General features: G+C 36.9%; 1 protein-coding gene across 2 annotated transcripts in view; it reads right to left on the bottom strand.

Annotated features, from left to right (window-relative positions):
* Positions 1-7,139, bottom strand: part of LOC133631102 (semaphorin-7A-like) — a 38,646-nt gene extending 31,507 nt beyond the window's left edge. For both annotated transcript variants that reach the window (XM_062023148.1, XM_062023156.1), the window contains exon 1: positions 6,969-7,139. In XM_062023148.1, coding sequence (XP_061879132.1) covers positions 6,969-7,080 — 112 coding nt within the window. In that variant the 5' untranslated portion in view covers positions 7,081-7,139. The remainder of the gene's footprint in view (positions 1-6,968) is intronic.
* Positions 7,140-17,825: the final 10,686 nt, after the last annotated feature.

Raw genomic sequence — 17,825 nt, 5'->3', positions numbered from 1 at the left:
TGTGTAACAGATTGTCGTGTAACAAATATCACGTTTGGTTGGGTCATCTCGCTGTTGTTTCTATGCTAACATAAAGATGAGTGCAGCAAAGAGCGAATAAATTGCGGATATTGGACAGTATGGCAGTTTTTTTTGTTTTTTTTCAAACACACTGTAGTCGTTCGCCGCGCTAATCTTTTCTTTTCAACCCTCGTCCGTTCCGAACAAAAACAACAGGTAGGAACTAAAGTGCAGGACTGTAAAATCTAAATGAATAACATAATGTAACAAATGTGCTCGTTTAAAACAATAACTTGGTCCAATAATATTTTAATAATAATTACTGCCTATAACATATATTCAATTCCATACTTAAATAAGAAAAACAGACCAAATTAGACGTTACACAGATCACGTAACTTACTGGCAGTAAACCTGCAAGAAATTGTTCTTCGCATGTTTACATTTTTACACTTTGCACTTATCGTGTCACACTTTATTAAGCATTTCTTACAAATTCCTTAATTTTGAACCTCAATTTAAAGATGTTACTGTTAGGTGTTTATTGTGATTTTAAAATTGTGTTTACATTGAGTGTTCCATGGTTGTGTTGACATTTCCTATCCTTTCTCTCTATATAAGTGAGGGGATTATAATCAGAGGAAGGTTACAATTCAAATAAAAATATTACCATAAAAAAAATATCTAATAGGTCATAAGAAATATCAATAATTATCGATATTGACCTATATAAAAAATGTAAATTGTGATACAGTTTTCAGCCATATCACCCAGCCCTATGACACCGAACAGCTCATTTCCTGTGTGCTAATCACTAGCTATCTTAAATGCTAACATGGATACCAGTCTTTCCCCATTACAAACACCTGCTTTGCCGTTTTCATTAAGACAGTCTCATGCCTTCACACATTGAAACAGAAGAAGATTAACATATTTAAACACACAAATAAAATTGGCTTTTAAGAAGCTAAAACAATATTTAATCATTCTTGTGCTCAAGAAAAAAAAAAATGTGTGTCTGCTTATTCATCCGTTCATGTGGTTTATCTAATAACATTTGTGTGTGTATAACTACTTTTTGATAGTGATCAACAATGTTCCCTCTAGTTTTTCATGTGTGTGAGCAAACGCAAAAACTCCCTGAGCATTCAGTGGAGCCCATGTGAGCAACATCAGACGTGCACACTGTGGCTACACCAGCAGCACACCTGTCCCAAACCTGACTAAATAACAAGTTCCATCTCCATCCATCCATCCATTTTCTACCGCTTGTCCCTTTCGGGGTCGCGGGGGGTGCTGGAGCCTATCTCAGCTGCATTCGGGCGGAAGGCAGGGTAAACCCTGGACAAGTTCCCACCTCATCACAGGGCCAACACAGATAGACAGACAACATTCTCTTATTATTATAATCAAATGACAGCAGTCATTTCCATGAAATGATTTTGTAATATAAGTGTTTAGGCCCACTTACAATGACAATAACAAAAAAATATTGTTTTTCATGAACTGTGTACTTGTTTGTGTGGGTGGAGGTCCTGCTTTGGAAATAATGTGTACTCCTTTCAGACATTGCATTTAGTTCCCATTAAAACATTCACATGTTGCACAATGAGATGTAAGCAGGGCATCATGAGTAGATTCCTGCAACTTCCTGTTTGTAAAAAATATATTTTTATTAGTATTTATTTCATATACTAACAGCATTACATGATTAATATTTATAAATTAAGATTCCTAATAAATGACACTAGAATAAGCACACATTTCATTGGTAAATCATAGTGTAACAACCTGGAATGACACTTTATGTGTGGTGTTGGAGTTGTCCGATTTTTTGTGTGGCTGTAAACGCATCACTGGCTAAGTGCCATATGTGCATGTGTTGGCGCAAGTGAGAAAGAGCGAGCGGCTGCTGTTGATATAACAAAGTTGCTTTTGGTCTGGTTTGTACTGCAGAAAATGACCAGTTTTGCTAGATATAATTTTTTTTTACTGATGTTTTGGTGATGTGTTTATGGCCAACAATAAAGAGTTTTGCTCAGTAAAGTGATGGATGGAATTCATGTCCTCAAAGCGTCTCGACAGACGTTACAATATTTGAACAATGATGACGAAAACTGTTTTCTCTGTCGTGTCCGTGTGTCGAAAATTGTTATGCGCTTATTTTTTTATTTTATTTTGTGCGTGGCATAGATTTGCCGTGCGCAGAGGACGCTTGAGCAGTGCGCAATTGCACAGGTGCGCACCTTAGAGGGAACGTTGGTGATCAATACTGAAATATCAATACCGGAGACACTACATAGGCAGTTGAGTATATACTTTAAATAAGATTCAAAATAAAAATATTTTATGGAAATCTGGAATTATTTTCAAATAAATTGTACATTTTTGTAAATATACAAATTAAATACAAGTACCATAAAAATCCAAAATTGAGTTAAGGTTCCAAGATTTTTTTTATAAATATGTAATTTTAAAAATTATATACATTTTGCACTGGAAATTAACTAAACCAGGTACTTATCGGACAATCCTTATAGCGAACAGCTACTGTACAGTCAATAGAGAGTTGTAAAAAGCTGATACCAACTTGAATTTTACCCTGTATCAGATTGGAAAGCAAATCAGTGATATCGCACAGCACAACATTTTTAGCAAATCCAATAATGATAACCGTGATCATTTCTGTCACAAAAACCGTGATATGAAACTTTCATATTGTTACATCCCAAACACAAACATACAGGTCGCCTTTTGAAATAAAAACACACTTAATTGCATGTGAAAAATGTGTTTCAGAGCACAATATTAAGAGGAAGAATGTCAACGACAATAAAAAAAATAAAAAAACTTCTAAAAACTAATAAAATAATCCATCCATCCATTTTGTACCGCTTATTCCCTGTATAGATATGTTGATCTTTTTCCGTTTTAATGTGTAAAGGTTTTTAGACCGTTTATTAATGGTAACGACAAAACAGGTGTTTCTAACAGGAAAGTCATGTTAGCATTTAGGATAGCTAGCAATTAGCATGCTGGCGGCTTAAAACGTTTAACTGTAATTTATGGCTATTTTGTTTTATTCATTCCTTCATTTCTTATAATTTTTACTTCAATAATTACAAAATATCTTCCAAAAATTGACTGACCATATTGATCAAAATTAAATAATTAAAATCATTACATTTTGTGAAAATCTGTTATGTATAAACTCCTAATTTAAATAAAAACAAGTGTTTAAAAACGTTTTATGGAAATATTAGTCAGTTTTGTTTGATATAAATTTAATGGAAGAACAAAAAAATAAACTATTTCCCCAAATTACGCAGAAAATTGTAGAAACGTGTAATTTTAAGAATTATATCAATATTGCACTGAAAATGAACTAAACCAAGTACGTATCGAAGCAGCTACTGTACAGTCAAAAGTGTAAAAAGCCGATACCAACCTGAATTCTACTCTGTATCAGATTGGAAAGAAAATCAGTGGTATTGCACAATTTTTGAGCACATTCAGCACATTACCCAGATAACAATAACCCTGATCATTTTTGGCACGAAAGCTGTGATAAGACTTATTTTTATTAATTTATTTGAATTTTTTATTAATCAGTCCAACTAAGCAAGTTATACAATCCCTTGTATTGTCACATATTGACTACTGCCCAGCAATCTGGTCTAATGCATCCAAACAAGAACTAAATAAAATCCAGTTTACCCAAAACAGAGCTGCGAGAGGAGCTCTCCATTGCTCATTTAGGACCGGCATTGAGATAATGCATAATGAATTGTCATGGATGAGAGTTGGTGAAAGACTAGCTTGTAGTTTGATTCTATTTTTTAAAAACATCTATACATACCATAGACCTGCTTATCTGTATTCTCAGCTGTTGCTTGCTAGTGACAGTCACAACTATGGTACCAGGCTAGCCCTAAGAGGTGCTCTCACCCATCTTAAACCCAAAGCTGATGTTTTGAAAAAGACTGTTATGTATAGGGCAATCACTTACAGGAATCGACTTCCACAATATCTGCTATCAATCACCAGCAGAGTGGGTTTTAAGAATAGACTGAGAGGAGAAGTATTGCGGAAAGAGATTATTCTAGATAGTACCTAAGGTCATGACTGGTTCATTTATCTTCTCTTGACTTATTTTTTGCCTAAATTCATCCTTGTTTCTTGTTATTGTTTTTATATTGATTATATCTTGATTTTGTATGTACTTTATCTCATATTTTATTCACTATGGGCGGGGGGTAGAAAATGGATTGATGGGTGGATGGTACTTTTTCGTCACTTATTGTTTGTCTTTTTCAACCACTGTGCTGAGATACAGTCTGGTGTCCCGTGGGAGATTATGTAATTTCACCTAATTGGGTTAGAAGTATTTTTTGCAAACCCGTAGTTATAATCCGTAAATAGTGTGCTGTTGTTGAGTGTCTGTACTGTCTAGAGCTCGGCAGAGTAACCGTGTAATACTCTTCCATATCAGTAGGTGGCAGCAGGTAGCTAATTGCTTTGTAGATGTCGGGAACGACGACAATAGTTTGTCGTGATCCCAATATGCAGACGACAGCGGGAGGCAGGGTGCAGGTAAAAAGGTATCTAACGCTTAAACCAAAAATAAACAAAAGGTGAGTGCCCCTAAGAAAAGGCATTGAAGCTTAGGGATGGCTATGCAAAATTAAACTAAAACTGAACTGGCTGCAAAGTAAACAAAAACAGAATGCTGGATAAAAGAAAAGATTTACAGCATGTGGATCAGAGACGGCGTCCACAAAGTATATCCGTACATGACATTTTTTTCATTTTTCATTTCATTTATTTATTTATTTCAGGCAATGACATAAAAAAAAGTACAAAGTTGACAATACATAATAATATAAATTAATATAGTGCAAAAGGTAATATATAGTATGTAATGCATGATTGTCCATTTTTGCCTGAAAGGGAGTGGGAAGAAGATCATTTATTTAATCCCACCCCCAGTTCTCCATTCAGTGATTATTCACATGAGTTTCACTCTTACTTTGTTCAAGGATTATAATACAGATGTTGTATTATAGTGGCATTACCACAGGTAACAATAATTATTACACTGTAACAATAATTTGTATCAACAATGTAGGAATAATGAATATACCAACAATGGTAATAGACAACATAGCAATAATGGTAATAGACAACATAGCAATAATGGTAAGGAAACATTGAGCACATGTTAACACTTTGAGACAGAGTACAGCAGCAGGTCAAATTAAAGACCCTCATCTTTAATTTGACCTGATATATTGCATTCAACTAAAGTAGAATGCAATATATAAATAAATAAATTTGTTGGAATCACACCTGTCGCTAATCAGAGACTATTATTTAAGACTGTTTGGCCAGTTAGTCGGCCTGGCGACATTATTCTGTATCATGCTCTGTGCTGACTTGTTTCATGCTTTGTTCATACTGCTCGTTCCATGCCTTGCCATGTAAGTTTTTGTTTATTCATGTCACGGTTAGCGAGTTTTTGTTTCATGTCCATAGTTTACGTTAAAGTATTAGTTTTGTTCCCTGCGTTAAGTTGTGCCTCCGCCTTGTGCGCCCTTTTGTTTTGTAGTACTTTTTTAAAAGATTAAATCATGTTGTTACCTGCAAGCCTTGTCCGGTCAAGTCTGTTTGCATCCCGGAAAAACAATCCTCGCAGTAAGCTGCGTAAAAATCCACGTAATGACACATGCTGTTGACCTCTTGGCAGAGTCACCCTTGTGAAAGAGATCTTGATCTCAATGGGTTTTCTTATCTGGTTAAATAAAGGTTCTAAATAATAAATAAATAATATACCATAGTAAGCCTACAAATATTAAATACATAAATAATCTTTCACAATAATAAATAAATATATATAAATATATATATATATGTACAGGGCTAGGAACCATTTGTTACCACTGAACATTCAAAACATGTTTAGTGAACATGAGGGGGGGCATAGTTTGAGGAGAGAACTCAATTTTAAAATTCAGATGAGAAATTCCACCATGAAAAGTTTTCGCATTTCCATCACAGGTGTCAAGTTGTGGAACAATCTGAGCGAAGTACATAAGCAAAGTCCAAGCATCAATGTTTTTAAAACAATGTACAAACATATATTGTTCACAGGATATAGTGAACTGCACTAAGAGTCAGTAGGTTTGTATGTGTATGTATATGTATACTATGTATACAGGCTGTTGTGTCACATTCATAGTTACTTGTTAAATGTGTGTTGTAGATATATATATATATATATGTACATACTTATATATGTATATGTATTTATATGACATAACATTTTTATATACTATTATTATTATTATTATTAAACATACAGTAAGTAATAAGAGGGGTGGGAGTACATAAGTTTTTACTTCTTCTCACTCCTTTTCGGATATGTTTACATTAATGTTTATTTTCATTTCTTGTTTCTTTTGCTTTTTATTATTAGTATTATTATTATTGTTTTTGTTATTCATTCTTGAATGGCTTTTTTGTTGGTTTTTTTCAAAATTTGTTGTTTTTGTTTTGTCTACATATTCGAAATAAACATGAATGAAATGAAATGAAATATATATATATATATATATATATATATATATATATATATATATATATATATATATATATATATATATATATATATATATATATATATATATATATATATATATATATATATATATATTAGTATTTTTTATATGTTAAAATAGACATGTGGGCCAAGCGGTAGTAAAATGAATTGATGGATGGACATTTAATATTTTAATCCGTAAATGGGACACAAATTGAACACACCTGGTTTAAGAGATTAACTAGTTAAAAAATATTTAATCTGACTTTTACTATGAATTATACTATGAAAAACGTTATTTAGTATTATAGTATACAACTCCGACGACTTTAAAAGACTTTTATCTTATTTCCTCAAACGACTTTGGTACCTTCGTGAGTGAAAACCATCCTCGGGGAAAGCGTCGAGTCCAGTCGAGTCCCACTGGAGAGGAGCCAAAAATGGAAGACGTGGAAATAAAACACGCTTGGAATGTGGTCCATGTTGATAGAAAGGCATCAAGAAGTCACTGAAATGAGAGACGTGGTCGTCAACACAAACAGGAAATACTCACGCCAATCACAAGACAAGACTCTAGACTGTGGCGAACAAAACAACAACGGAAAAAAGAGGAAGAAAATGTACATGTATACAAAAAATAATTTATATTTAAAAAATGTATATATATATATATATATATATACAATCATATATATATATATAGTTTTTTTTGGCCAGCAGGTGGCACACGTTCCCACATTAGCCTCATGGTTTGGCTGTGTTTTAACATTTTTATTTGACTGAGTTACACTGAAGTACATCACATATAAACACTCTGACGCGTGAAAAGAAGATGTAAGAAGCAGAGTTCATTTCATCCAAGAGGTAGGATCCTTGACCTTTGATAAGATGCAGATGCAGTCTCACTTCCTCGGTTTAAATGTTGACATTACCAAGTTCCTGTGTGAAATTGCAGAAATAAAAAAAAAAATTTTGTTTGTTTTTTATTTTCAAAACCTTTATTTATAATATTCAACATTTACATACAATTTAAAGAAATAATAATTATCAAAACAAGTACAGAAACAGTACAAAACAGCGCCAGGGGGTTGTAAACTCAATAAAGCAACTTAAGTAGAATGCAATATATATATACATATGTTTGTGCGTGTGTGTGTGTGTGTGTGTGTGTGTAAAGTCATAGGCTCACTGTGTGTGTGTGTGTGTGTGTGTGTGTGTGTGTGTGTGTGTGTGTGTGTGTGTGTGTGTGTGTTTGTGTGTGTGTGTGTGTGTGTGTGTGTGTGTGTGTGTGTGTGTGTGTGTGTGTGTGTGTGTGTGTGTGTGTGTGTGTGTGTGTGTGTGTGTAAAGTCATAGGCTCACACAAGTTCTGTAAATAATCCAAATTTGGAGCACAGCATCATAGTTTTCACAGCTTTTTGGTTGTTAGAGGTAGAAAGCGTTTTAAAGTCCATCCATCCATCCATCTTCTTCCGCTTATCCGAGGTCGGGTCGCGGGGGCAGCAGCTTAAGCAGGGAAGCCCAGACTTCCCTCTCCCCAGCCACTTCGTCCAGCTCCTCCCGGGGGATCCCGAGGCGTTCCCAGGCCAGCCGGGAGACATAGTCTTCCCAACGTGTCCTGGGTCTTCCCCGTGGCCTCCTACCGGTCGGACGTGCCCTAAACACCTCCCTAGGGAGGCGTTCGGGTGGCATCCTGACCAGATGCCCGAACCACCTCATCTGGCTCCTCTCGATGTGGCGTTTTAAAGTAAATTTCTAATTCTTATTTAAAGGCACAAAAAACAGGTCGGGTATTGAGAAACTTACATTTGTGAATATAAAATGTATCCAACAGTATAATGAAGTTGCACAGGTAAAATTCCTTTTAAAATGTTTTCTCATACTGTGTAAAACCAAATAGCACATCTTTAAAACAAAGCACTAATTTGTCATGCATATTGTCCAGGATGAAACAACACATGCCCCCATTAGCCTCATGATTTGGATGTGTTTTATATTTTATTTGATTGCGTTACACTGAAGTACATCACATATAAACACTCTGACGCGTGAAAAGAAGATATAAGAAGCAGAGCTCATTTCATCCAAGAGGTAGGATCCTTCACATTTTGCAGGAATACATTTTTTTTAATTTTTTTAATTTTTTTTTCAAAACCTTTATTTATAATATTCAACATTTACATACAATTTAAAGAAATAATAATAATAACAAGTACAAAACAGCGCCAGGGGGTTGTAAACTCAATAAGGCAACTAAAGAAGAATGCAATATGTGTATATATATATATATATATATATACATACAGTATATATATACACGTGTGTGTAAAGCCATGGGCTCACACAAGTTCCGTAAATAATCCAAATTTGGAGCACAGCATCATAGTTTTCACAGCTTTTTGGTTGTTAGAGGTAGAAAGCGTTTTAAAGTAAATGTCTAATTCTTATTTAAAGGCACAAAAAACAGGTCGGGTATTGAGAAACTTACATTTCTGAATACAACATTTATCCAACAGTATAATGAGGTTGCACAGGTAAAATTCCTTTTCAATTTTTTTCTCATACTGTGTAAAACCAAATAGCACATCTTTAAAACAAAGCACTAATTTGTCATGCATATTGTCCAGGATGAAACAACACATGCCCCCATTAGCCTCATGGTTTGGATGTGTTTTATATGGGGGGTTACCCACATATGCGGTCCTCTCCAAGGTTTCTCATAGTCATTCACATTGACGTCCCACTGGGGTGAGTTTTCCTTGCCCGTATGTGGGCTCTGCACCGAGGATGTCGTTGTGGCTTGTACAGCCCTTTGAGACACTTGTGATTTAGGGCTATATAAATAAACATTGATTGATTGATTGATTGATATTTTATTTGACTGCGTTACACTGAAGTACATCACATATAAACACTCTGACGCGTGAAAAGAAGATGTAAGAAGCAGAGCTCATTTCATCCAAGAGGTAGGATCCTTGACCGTATACAAGATACTGATGCAGTCTCACTTCCTCGGTTTAAATGTTGACATACAAGTTCCTGTGTGAAATTGCAGGACTAAAAAAAAAGCATTTGATCCCTGCTAATCGTGTAGGTATTACAGCTGTGCACAAAGCAGCATGGTAGGTTTAGTCTAACCAAAACATCACCACAGCATGATATTTACACCTACATGTTGGAGAATTTTTACACCTCCATGTTTGAGAGTAGAGATAGAGAGTAAGAGTAGGAGTCAAAGATCCTGTGTGTAACATGACCTCTGTGTTGTTTTCAATGACGTACTTCTAAAACACCAGTCAAAGACCCTCTTTGTGATGGCAGCAGTACAAGTACGACCCACTATGGTCATCTAATTAATTACTATGGTCATCTAATTAATTACTATGGTCATCTAAGTGATGAGGCATCAAGCAGTGTGGGTGGGGAGCGTTTCCACAGAGTGTTTCCAGAGCCTGAAATGTGGGTGTCAGGGACAGACGCGGAAGGAGATTTTTACAACAAAGTTCTGAAGCTTAGAGGCCTACTGAAATGATTTTTTTTTATTTAAACGGGGATAGCAGATCCATTCTATGTGTCATACTTGATCATTTCGCGATATTGCCATATTTTTGCTGAAAGGATTTAGTATAGAACAACGACGATAAAGTTCGCAACTTTTGGTCTCTGATAAAAAAAAGCCTTGCCTGTACCGGAAGTAGCGTGACGTCACCGGAGGAAGGGCTGCTCACATTTCCCCATTGTTTACACCAGCAGCGAGAGCGATTCGGACCGAGAAAGCGACGATTACCCCATTAATTTGAGCGAGGATGAAAGATTCGTGGATGAGGAACGTGAAATTGAAGGACTAGCGTGCAGTGCAGGATGTATCTTTTTTCGCTCTGACCGTAACTTAGGTACAAGCTGGCTCATTGGATTCCACACTCTCTCCTTTTTCTATTGTGGATCACGGATTTGTATTTTAAACCCCCTCGGATACTATATCCTCTTGAAAATGAGAGTCGAGAACGCGAAATGGACATTCACAGTGACTTTTATCTCCACGACAATACATCGGTGAAGCACTTTAGCTACTGAGCTAACGTGATAGCATCGGGCTTAACTGCATATAGAAACAAAACAAATACGCCCCTGACTGGAAGGATAGACAGAAGATCAACAATACTACCAAACACTGGACATGTAACTACACGGTTAATGCTTTCCAGCTTGGCAAAGCTTAGCAATGCTGTTGCTAACGACGCCATTGAAGCTATCTTAGCTACAGAACCTCAACAGAGCTATGCTAAAAACATTAGCTCTGCACCTACGCCAGCTCTCATCTGCTCATCACGACCCGGGCTCACATGCGTTCCAGCGATCGACGGTACGACGAAGGACTTCACCCGATCACCGATGCGGTCGGCGGCCCGGAGACGGAGGAAGTCAAGGTGAGGTAGTTCGGCTAGCGCGTCTGCTATCCTCAAAGTCCTCCTGGTTGTGTTGCTACAGCCAGCCGCTAATACACCGATCCCACCTACAACTTTATTCTTTGCAGTCTTCATTGTTCATTAAACAAATTGCAAAAGATTCACCAACACAGATGTCCAGAATACTGTGGAATTATGAGATGAAAACAGAGCTTTTTGTATTGGATTCAATGGGTCCGAATACTTCCGCTTCAACAGTTGACGTCACGCGCAAACGTCATCATATCGAAACGTTGTGAAGTTTGCCGTGAAATTTAAAATTGCACTTTATAAGTTAACCCGGCCGTATTGGCATGTGTTGCAATGTTAAGATTTCATCATTGATATATAAACTATCAGACTGCGTGGTCGGTAGTAGTGGGTTTCAGTAGGCCTTTAGTGACCCTTCGCGTTCATATTTCGCTGTGTTTGTTGCATTTTTGTTGCGTTTTGCTAGATTGTAAAATATGTGGATGGAGAGGGGGTGTGACGTTGATATGTTGTCAATATTCAGTGTTTTATCCTTCATAGTTAATATTGTAAATCCCACATTCTTTATTTTCATGTACATTCTTGGTGTCTCATTCAGTAAAAAAAATTTAAATTCCATTCCGTTTTTTAAGGCGGTCTGTCATAACGTTTTTAGCTTTTATCTATAGATAGATAGATAGATAGATATACCGGCCCCCAGACACTTTTTTTCTCAAAATTCGTTTTCTTTTTTTTTTTTTTCTTTTTTCATAAAGAAATACAATCATGTGTGCTTACGGACTGTATCCCTGCAGACTGTATTGATCTATATTGATATATAATGTATATATTGTGTTTTTTATGTTGATTTAATAAAAATAAAAATAAAAATAAAAAAATAAAAAAATATATATAAATATATATATATTTTTTTTAATTTCTTGTGCGGTCCGGTACCAATCGTACCGGTCCGCGGCCCGGTGGTTGGGGACCACTGCTCTATAAGACAGGAACTCTGCTGTTTTTAAGGACTTATGGCAAAGAGGACGGCGTGGCGCAGTTAAGAGAGTGGCCGTACCAGCAACCTGAGGTTTCCTGGTTCGAACCCCCGGCTTCTACCACCCTAGTCACGTCCGTTGTGTCCTTGAGCAAGACACTTCACTCTTGCTCCTGATGGGTCGTGGTTAACGCCTTGCATGGCACCTCCCGCCATCAGTGTGTGAATGGGTGAATGTGGAAATAGTGTCAAAGCGCTTTGAGCGCCTTGGAGGTGGAAAAGCGCTATACAAGTATAACCCATTTACCAAAAACCACAGTCTAAGATTCTCTATGTGTCAGGATTGCTATGTTGTTTTTAAGGACCGACTTTCAAAAGACCTGTCAATGGAAATTTATAAGACAGCATGTGCAAACTGTGCCATTTTTGACAACTGCAAAAACCCAAGTCAAAGATCCTTATTTTAACAGCAGTCTGCTGTTTTTAAGGACCTACGGCAAAAACCATAGTCAAAGATTCTCTGTGTCAAGAGTGCTATGTTATTTTTAAGGACCGACTTTTAAAAGACCTGTCAAAGATCTTTTATAAGACAGCATGTGCAAACTGTGCCATTTTTGACAACTGCAAAAACCCAAGTCAAAGATCCTTATTTTATGACAGAAGCACAATGCTGTATACTAAGAACCTAGCGCAAAAACCCAAATCAAAGATCCACTATAAGACAGGAACTCTGCTGTTTTTTAAGGACCTATGGCAAAAACCCTAGTCAAAGATCCTCTGTGTGACAGGAGGGCTATGTTGTTTTTAATGATCGACTTCCAAAAGACCTGTCAAAGATCATTTAAAAGACAGCATGTGCAAACTGTGCCATTTTTGACTATTGCAAAAACCCAAGTCAAAGATCCTGTATATATGACAGAAGTACAATGCTGTATACTAAGAAACAGAAACTGTCTGACGTTTTTTAACGACCTGCTGCAAAAACACAAATCAAAGATCATGTATATGAAAGGAGCACATTGCCTTTTTTTGAGGATTTACCAGGAAAATGGAGCACAATGCTCTATAAAAGAGAAATTCTGCTGTTTTTAAGGACCTCTGGAAAACTCCCAGTCAGAGATCCACTATAAGACAGGAACTCTGCTGTTTTTAAGGACCTCTGGAATAACCCAAGACGAAGATCCACTATTAGACAGGAACTCTGCTGTTATTAAGAATCTATGGCAAAAATCATAGTCAAAAAATTCTCTATGTGTCAGGATTGCTATGTTGTTTTTAAGGACCGATTTTCAAAAGACCCGTCAAAGATCATTTATAAGACAGCATGTGCAAACTGTGCCATTTTTGACAACTGCAAAAACCCAAGTCAAAGATCCTTATTTTAACAGCAGTCTGTTGTTTGTAAGGACCTATGGCAAAAACCATAGTCAAAGATTCTCTGTGTCGAGAGTGCTATTTTGTTTTTAAGGACCAACTTTTGAAAGACCTGTCAAAGATCTTTTATAAGACAGCAGAAGTCTAAGTCTAATGTGCAATGTGCAAACTGTGCCATTTTTGACAACTGCCAAAACCCAAGTCAAAGATTTTGTGTATGACAGAAGCACAATGCTGTATACTAAGAACCTAGCGCAAAAACCCAAATAAAAGATCCACTATAAGATAGGAACTCTGCTGTTTTTTAAGGACTCATGGCAAAAACCCTAGTCAAAGATCCTCTGTGTGACAGGAGGGCTATGTTGTTTTTAAGGATCGACTTCCAAAAGACCTGTCAAAGATCATTTATAAGACAGCATGTGCAAACTGTGCCATTTTTGACTATTGCAAAAACCCAAGTCAAAGATCCTGTATATATGACAGAAGCACAATGCTGTATACTAAGAAACAGAAACTGTCTGACGTTTTTTAACGACCTGCTGCAAAAACACAAATCAAAGATCATGTATATGAAAGGAGCACATTGCCTTTTTTTGAGGATTTACCAGGAAAATGGAGCACAATGCTCTATAAAAGAGAAATTCTGCTGTTTTTAAGGACCTCTGGAAAACTCCCAGTCAGAGATCCACTATAAGACAGGAACTCGGCTGTTTTTAAGGACCTCTGGAATAACCCAAGACGAAGATCCACTATTAGACAGGAACTCTGCTGTTCTTAAGGATCTATGGCAAAAATCACAGTCGATGATTCTCTATGTGTCAGGATTGCTATGTTGTTTTTAAGGACCGACTTTCAAAAGACCTGTCAAATATAATTTATAAGACAGCATGTGCAAACTGTGCCATTTTTGACAACTGCAAAAACCCAAGTCAAAGATCCTTATTTTAACAGCAGTCTGTTGTTTGTAAGGACCTATGGCAAAAACCATAGTCAAAGATTCTCTTGTGTCAAGAGTGCTATGTTGTTTTTAAGGACCAACTTTTGAAAGACCTGTCACAGATCTTTTATAAGACAGCAGAAGTCTAAGTCTAATGTGCAATGTGCAAACTGTACCATTTTTGACAACTGCAAAAACCCAAGTCAAAGATTTTGTGTATGACAGAAGCACAATGCTGTATACTAAGAACCTAGCGCAAAAACCCAAATCAAAGATCCACTATAAGACAGGAACTCTGCTGTTTTTTAAGGACCTATGGCAAAAACCCTAGTCAAAGATCCTCTGTGTGACAGGAGGGCTATGTTGTTTTTAATGATCGACTTCCAAAAGACCTGTCAAAGATCATTTATAAGACAGCATGTGCAAACTGTGCCTTTTTTGACTATTGCAAAAACCCAAGTCAAAGATCCTGTATATATGACCTGCTGCAAAAACACAAATCAAAGATCATGTATATGAAAGGAGCACAATGCCTTTTTTTGAGATTTTCCAGGAAAATGGAGCACAATGCTCTATAAAAGAGAAATTCTGCTGTTTTTAAGGACCTCTGGAAAACTCCCAGTCAGAGATCCACTATAAGACAGGAACTCTGCTGTTTTTAAGGACCTCTGGAATAACCCAAGACGAAGATCCACTATTAGACAGGAACTGTGCTGTTATTAAGGATCTATGGCAAAAATCATAGTCAAAAAATTCTCTATGTGTCAGGATTGCTATGTTGTTTTTAAGGACCGATTTTCAAAAGACCCGTCAAAGATAATTTATAAGACAGCATGTGCAAACTGTGCCATTTTTGACAACTGCAAAACCCAAGTCAAAGATCCTTATTTTAACAGCAGTCTGTTGTTTGTAAGGACCTATGGCAAAAACCATAGTCAAAGATTCTCTGTGTCAAGAGTGCTATGTTGTTTTTAAGGACCAACTTTTGAAAGACCTGTCAAAGATCTTTTATAAGACAGCAGACGTCTAAGTCTAATGTGCAATGTGCAAACTGTGCCATTTTTGACAACTGCAAAAACCCAAGTCAAAGATTTTGTGTATGACAGAAGCACAATGCTGTATACTAAGAACCTAGCGCAAAAACCCAAATCAAAGATCCACTATAAGACAGGAACTCTGCTGTTTTTTAAGGACCTATTGCAAAAACCCTAGTCAAAGATCCTCTGTGTGACAGGAGTGCTATGTTTTTTTAAGGATCGACTTCCAAAAGACCTTTTAAAGATAATTTATAAGACAGCATGTGCAAACTGTGCCATTTTTGACTATTGCAAAAACCCAAGTCAAAGATCCTGTATATATGACAGAAGCACAATGCTGTATACTAAGAAACAGAAACTGTCTGACGTTTTTTAACGACCTGCTGCAAAAACACAAATCAAAGATCATGTAAATGAAACTGTGCCATTTTTGACAACTGCAAAAACCCAAGTCAAAGATCCTTATTTTGACAGCAGTCTGCTGTTTTTAAGGACCTATGGCAAAAACCATAGTCAAAGATCCTCTATGTGTCAGGATTGCTATGTTGTTTTTAAGGACCGACTTTCAAAAGACCTGTCAAAGATCATTTATAAGACAGCATGTGCAAACTGTGCCATTTTTGACAACTGCAAAAACCCAAGTCAAAGATCTTGTGTACGACAGGACAGGCCTGGCCCTAACCAATCTGGCGCCCTAGGCAAGATTTTAGGTGGTGCCCCCCCCATATCGGCAGTGAAGTGTATATACTCACAAGAAACCGAATAGCTTTGTCTTTGACCTTTTTTTTTACTTAAAGAAAGCAAATTAACATACTATATGAGAATGTTATGTTATGATTATCTTTAACCGAATCACAGCAGTGCTCAAATTAAAAAACAGCATTCCCTCTCATGTGATATTGCTTAATTAACATTAATGGTGTGCACTTTAACAACTAGGCTTACAACTTTACCTAATATATAAAGTGACTATTACCTGCAGGGCAAACATTAGCTAACCAGAAGGCAATATACAATGTAAACAAAAAACACCTGCTTAAAAGATCTAATACAAATGTCCCTGAGGAATGTAAGGTGGGACTCCTGTAATTACCTAACGTTACATTATTATTTTCCATAACAATTTAGCCCCCTCCACAATATTAACCCGACGTTAAAACAGAACTAGCTATTTATTGATTAGCAATTGCAGAATCATGTAACATTAGCTTAATGCTAAAAAGACAGGTTACTATCACATTCTGTAACAGACAAATAATTTCATGTAGGCTAACGTTACCTACCTGCTACCTCTGTCTTTTTCTCGTTTCTCCTCCTCTTCTTTTCTCTTTTTTCTTCCCTGGGCACCTGACAGTTTTGTCCGTTTTGACATCTTGTGTTGATTTTTTGATGTGGTGACGTCCAAAATAAGTCATGATACGGAAGGGAGGGGGCGCAGTGTGCGGGGGGAGGGGGGGGGGTGTAATGTTGTAGCAAATAATATTTCTATTAAATAGGCTTTACTTTGTATTTTAATTAAAGTGGGATTATTTCTTGTATTTAAAAATAATAGTACCAACTTTTTTTTTTTTTTCTCCAACATTTGTGGCACTGGCGTGGCGCCCCCTGATGGACGGCACCCTTAGCATTTGCCTATACGGCCTATGCCACGGGACGGCCCTGCGACAGGAGCACAATGTTGTATAGTAAGAACCTACAGCAAAACATATATATAAACCCCCAGTCAAAGATCCTCTATAGGACACAAACTCTGCTGTTTTTAAGGAACTCTGGAAAAACTCCAACCAAAGATCCTCTATAAAAAAAGGAACTCTGCTGTTTTTAAGGACCTATGGGAAAGACGACCGTTGAGAGAGTGGCCATACCAGCAACCTGAGGGTTCCTGGTTCGATCCCCGGCTTCTACCACCCTAGTCACGTCCGTTGTGTCCTTGAGCAAGACACTTCACCCTTGCTCCTGATGGGTCGTGGTTAGCGCCTTGCATGGCACCTCCCGCCACCAGTGTGTGAATGGGTGAATGTGGAAATAGTGCCAAAGCACTTTGAGCAATACAAGTATTACCCATTTACCAAAAACCACAGTCAAAGATTCTCTATGTGTCAGGATTGCTATGTTGTTTTTAAGGACCGACTTTCAAAAGACCTGTCAAAGATCATTTATAAGACAGCATGTGCAAACTGTGCCATTTTTGACAACTGCAAAAACCCAAGTCAAAGATCCTTATTTTGACAGCAGTCTGCTGTTTTTAAGGACCTACGGCAAAAAAATCATAAGCCAAAGATCCTCTATAAGACAGGAATACTCTGCTGTTTTTAAGGACCTACGGCAAAAACGTAAGCCAAAGATCCTCTATAAGACAGGAATACTCTGCTGTTTTTAAGGACCTACGGCAAAAACGTAAGCCAAAGATCCTCTATAAGACAGGAATAATCTGCTGTTTTTAAGGACCCACACCCAAAGCGGGAGTCA

The sequence above is a fragment of the Entelurus aequoreus genome, linkage group LG02, assembly GCF_033978785.1.
Source record: "Entelurus aequoreus isolate RoL-2023_Sb linkage group LG02, RoL_Eaeq_v1.1, whole genome shotgun sequence".
NCBI classification, from domain to species: domain Eukaryota; kingdom Metazoa; phylum Chordata; class Actinopteri; order Syngnathiformes; family Syngnathidae; genus Entelurus; species Entelurus aequoreus.
This window is presented reverse-complemented; position numbering and strand designations above follow the sequence as displayed.